The sequence below is a fragment of the Penaeus vannamei genome, chromosome 35, assembly GCF_042767895.1.
Source record: "Penaeus vannamei isolate JL-2024 chromosome 35, ASM4276789v1, whole genome shotgun sequence".
Taxonomy (NCBI): domain Eukaryota; kingdom Metazoa; phylum Arthropoda; class Malacostraca; order Decapoda; family Penaeidae; genus Penaeus; species Penaeus vannamei.
The window spans coordinates 1,965,058-1,970,057 of record NC_091583.1 but is presented as its reverse complement, the minus strand read 5'-3'; the positions used below and the strand labels follow the sequence as shown (position 1 = coordinate 1,970,057).

At 33.1% G+C, this 5,000-nt stretch overlaps 1 protein-coding gene across 10 annotated transcripts in view; it reads right to left on the bottom strand.

Annotated features, from left to right (window-relative positions):
- Positions 1-5,000, bottom strand: part of LOC113805895 (nucleolar transcription factor 1-A) — a 27,983-nt gene that overhangs the window by 10,279 nt on the left and 12,704 nt on the right. For all 10 annotated transcript variants that reach the window (XM_027356965.2, XM_027356966.2, XM_027356961.2 and 7 more), the window contains 6 exons: positions 4,590-4,753; positions 3,956-4,115; positions 3,589-3,793; positions 3,333-3,477; positions 3,030-3,124; positions 727-769 (listed from right to left, as the gene is read on the bottom strand). In XM_027356965.2, the coding sequence (XP_027212766.2) occupies positions 727-769; positions 3,030-3,124; positions 3,333-3,477; positions 3,589-3,793; positions 3,956-4,115; positions 4,590-4,753 (812 nt within the window). The remainder of the gene's footprint in view (positions 1-726; positions 770-3,029; positions 3,125-3,332; positions 3,478-3,588; positions 3,794-3,955; positions 4,116-4,589; positions 4,754-5,000) is intronic.

The window sequence follows — 5,000 nt, the reverse complement described above, 5'->3', positions numbered from 1 at the left end:
GGGTGATTAGATTCATTTGACATTTAGAAAGGGGCTTATACACTATAACTATCAATAAACAAGCGTGGAATGTACCATCCATGAGCTGTCACTGGAACAGTGCCAACTGAAGAGAGGACACTATTTCCACACTCAGGATCCTATTCCTGACTGCCATGACCAGCGGCACAGGTTGTATTACAAAAAATTATGTATTGCAAAAAAATAAAAATAAAATTTTAAAAATGACACAAACAACAAAATGTTGCTTATTGTTATAATCAATAAGCAACTATCTACCGAGATCATATGGAAGTCTGTGTAAGGAAAGGAGTCTATTGCCAACTCGATAAAGCAAATTAAATGACAAATATGGATATTGGAAAATGGCAAAAATGCTTATGTAGAAAAAGAGTGAGAGTAAAAAAAATAAAAATAAAAAAATAGAAAGGAAAGGCATGGAATCTTGTCACCACACATGAATATTCATGTACGCCCAGCTTACCAGCCACAGACCGGTTAGAGTGGCCACTCAAGTAAGCCTACTGCCCGTAATTTGGGCCACGTGAAGACTGTGAAGCATCCAGATCCAAGGGGTTAATGAATACCACCGCAGTCAATAATCAAATAACAACCAGTAGTCACCAAAATGTCAAGTGAATTTTGTTTTAAAAATAAGTAAATAAAAAAAAGGAAAGAAAGCAGAAAAAAAAATGTATATTTTGCCTAGTCTACAAATAACCTTACCTCAAATGGTAGTCTAGGGGCTGATACTGGAAGGCCGTCCTTGCTAGAAAAAAAAAACGGGAAAAGGAAAAAAAGACAATGAGATGATTTACCATCACACACAAACTATTACTTGCAAAACCATACACATATATCCATACACACACAAAAAAATTAAGAAGACCGTCCCTGTTGGTGGGGGGTGTGTGAGTCGGGAATTTTGGGTCGGAGTGGTTAAAAATGAGTCATGGTCAGTTTCATATTCGTATATGAGAGTAGAATTACCCACATGAATATAAACCTAACAAAAAATTTAGGCAGCGAGTGAGGCCTGAAACCCGAGTCCCATTGCCGCTGTGTCAGTGATTTTCACCCTTCCGCACTCTGGCTGTACAGGAGCCAATATGATGCATTGTATAATGACAGTACCTATTGAACTAGATCAGAGGAAGATGTCTTATTATAACAGTTTCTTCCCAATGTTAAAGATTTATGATTTGAAAAACAAAGAAAAATTAAAAATCCTTACATGACTTTTCAAATTTCTTTCTATAAAATAAAGTAGACATAATTTGATTTTGACATATTCATCATATGAGTATATTTACGTATCTCCAAAATAAACTCACAACAAACAGATATTTACACAGGCTGGGCGCTCGCCCGCATCAACGGCCGTCCTGGAGGGACGAGTTCCAAGCGTCACCACAGCTTTAGTCTTTTCTGATTGCAATAATTTTACGTATGCGCTTTCATTTGAAACTAAATAATCGGTTAAACATCATTATATCATTATAAATCCATTTTACAAAAAAAAAAAATAATGTAAAGAAAGACCACAATATCATTTATTCGTGTAAACTCATAAAACTGGCCTATGTCTGATACCTATTGTTACATCACGAGAAGCAAATATAAGAGATTTGTATTTCAAGATATTTTTGATCTATCGTTTTTTGAACGGTTATTTCTAACGAACACTAAACAATTCAGTGTCCCTCCATGACAAGTACTCCACTCAAGACTAAATGTTTATCGCTTGTTTCAAGGCGGAATCACATGGTTAGATGATGCAAGAGAAGAGTAGACTGGAATAGAAAGAAATTAATAAATAAAATAAATAATTATGGATCTAATGGGTATATGCGCATGTACAAATATACACGTGCACGAACATGTACCTTTAAAATAATTTACATGCGTATACACATGTAAACGAATGTATACACATGAAAACAGTAATAAAAGAGATATGAAACACGAAACAACTGATTTTATATGTCATATTGTCTTGGGTCTGGATTTGCCCCTTTTCATGGGAGTCATTTGTTTTTTTCTTTCTATAACTCAGAGACTAATGATCATATCTTTACCTAACAAAGTGCATTTGGAAGAGAAAAAGTAGTCGTTTCTACAGCAATGAAATGGCAAAGATTCATAAATGAAAAATATAAAAAATTAACTTCAAATATCCAACTTTTTGTTTGTTTGTTTTTCTATTCTTTTTCGAGCTACGAACATTTCCTTGACCCAGAGCTTTTATCCGATTAAAATTTTGGATATATTTTTGGAAACCTTGTAAAGGAAGCGCATTTTTAAAATTTTGCTTACTTTTTTATACAAATTTTTGAAAATTGGAAAAAAAAAAAAAAAAAAGGTGAAAATGATTTTTCTTTATACCTTTTTTTCTGAGGATACTAATTCGAATTTCAAAAAAAGGCTTTGATATTGACTTGGGAATTCACTGATGTTCATTCACATTTTTTTTCATGACAATTCATAATCCTCTGGGACAAGAAAATGTTCACGTAGACACATGTGGAAAAAAAATTTAAAAACTTTTTATTTTGCGGGGGCCATCGCCCCCCATGTGGGAACCCCCATAAATGTGGTATCAAAAGATGCAGAATAGTAAAATACATCATATATCTAAAAATCAAGAAAATCCATGACCATTTATTTTATAGGGACTGTACCCCCCCCCATTTAGGGACGGTCCCCTTAAGTAACAGAACTATATATATAAGTTGAAAATAAATAAAATCAATTAATAATCTGACTTAACCTATTAACAAAATGAAAGCAAGTTTTGGTATAATAATAATAATGATAATCCCTATTATATCATGATTCACTTCTCTTTCTATCACATCTGTCATACATAAAATAAAGATACATGCGATAAAATATTAAGGCATGGGGTATCACTACTTCAACCACTGGAGTAACATAGATCAACTAAACTAATATTGTGCTAAAACAAACAGGAACTATTTACTTTTTATAATTTTTTTTTGTTTCACTTATTTCTACTGATCACTTACGGATTCCCTTCTTCTTTCGCCAAGATTTTGTATCTTTTCTTTTCAGCTTCGTCTAAACTGTACCAGTTGTTAATAAGGACCGAGAACAATTCTCTCTGAAAAAAAGTGATTGAAATAAGATAGGAAAGGAGAAAATAACAAGACTCTACTTCTCTATTATCATCCTGATTAATAACCAAAATGCATTTTTACACAAGATTTAAGGTCAACATTAATTTAAAATCCATAAAGTTTTTCATATCGCATTTATTTCAAACAAATTTTAAAAAGAAAACTTTAACAGAAGTTTCTTGTTGGACTTACACCACGTAGGTTTTCATTCTTGCCGTTTGTCTTCAGTGTCTGGGTGTGTTGCCTCATGAAATACTGGAATGCATTCAGATTCTTCTTTCGTAACCCTCCTGATCTGGTAAGTTGTTCTGCTTCTGTTAATATTTGTTCTAATGTTCTGAAAAAGAAAAAAAAAAGGAAAAGCTCAGGATGATAATTTTGAAAATAACATATCATTCAAGCTCTTCCACTAAAGTATTAACAATACAAATGTAATACTATGACATACTTTATTTTATTAATGCTCTCAATAATCTCATGGAACTGTTCTTCACACTCTTTAGCAGACTTGTTGTCAAAGGCGATATCTTTCCAGTTCCATTTTGGGCCTGCAAGTCTTCTTCTGTAACTGATTTTGTCATTTGGCTGCAGCTTTTCTTGCATTCTTGAAATCAGCATCAACTTCTCCTCAGGCGTCCATAAGTCGAGTGGCTCTGGAAGGTAGTAGATGAGAATGTTATTCAAAGTGTTCTATTTTTGGTGAATATAAATATAGTTGTCTACCACATTAATCCTGAATTCTATTTCCACAAACTACGAGGTAAAATAAAACCATTTAGGTACAAGGTGATAAAAATCAAGTGTTTGCAACATACCAGCTTCATTAGCATTAATTGGCTCTTTTTCCTCATCATCTTCATCCACAACAGCCTCCTTCCTTTCTTTCTTAATCTTCTTTGGTGAAGATTTTACCTCCGATGGGTGTGTCCGTTTCTTGGGAGACTTCTGAGAATCTGTCAAATTCTCACTGTCATTCTGAAAAAACAAAGAACAATTTTCAAGCAACAAAATAAAAATATCTAGTTATTACTAATCCAAAATTGTGTTGAAATACCACTTATCAAGTTAAATGGTATTCTGTTGACAAATGAAAGACAAGGCACTTAAACCCCTGCATTCACTAAATATTGGGTTTGCTTCCCTCAAGTAGCTACTTGTGATGGTACACAATGCTCTTTTTGGTAATTTTTATTTTGGCAAATCTCCATGGTCCAATGGTCTTTATTACAAAAATATGGAAAATGAATTTTAGGCCAACTTTGGAATCTAAACAAACATGCACAAAGAACATTTTTGTGATGTACAGAAATCTCATGCATTGGCAAAGCAGATGTCTAAGCAATTACACCCTAAAGTATATCTTAATGCTCACACTCTAGAAGGGTTAAGAACATCTCAACTTATAATAATGACAAATTATCAAAAAATTATCAATTCCAGCATATTTACCAGGCTCTCATCATGTCCATCCTTTTTGTGCTTCTTCTTTTTCTTCTTTTTGACGAGTGTCCTTTCAGTTTCAGATTCTTCAGTCGCTATTGACACCTCTTCCTTGACAGGAGAATTTTCGATGTTGAGATTATCATCTAATTTCTTCTTTTTTTTACCTTTCTCTACACAAGAACAAGAAAATAATAACATTAAAAATAAAGCAGTTACAGCCATTTTTAATCACTATAATTCATAATCTTTAGAGTACAAAAACATCTCTAACAAAACCAGACACAAAGAATTACAACAGAAGAACTAGTTTGTACTACAATAACAATATGACAGTAGCACTAAAACTAAAGCTAAATATGGTAGAGGGAATCTGATACAGTTTAATAGCTCCTGGATAATCTAGAACAGGATTCAAGC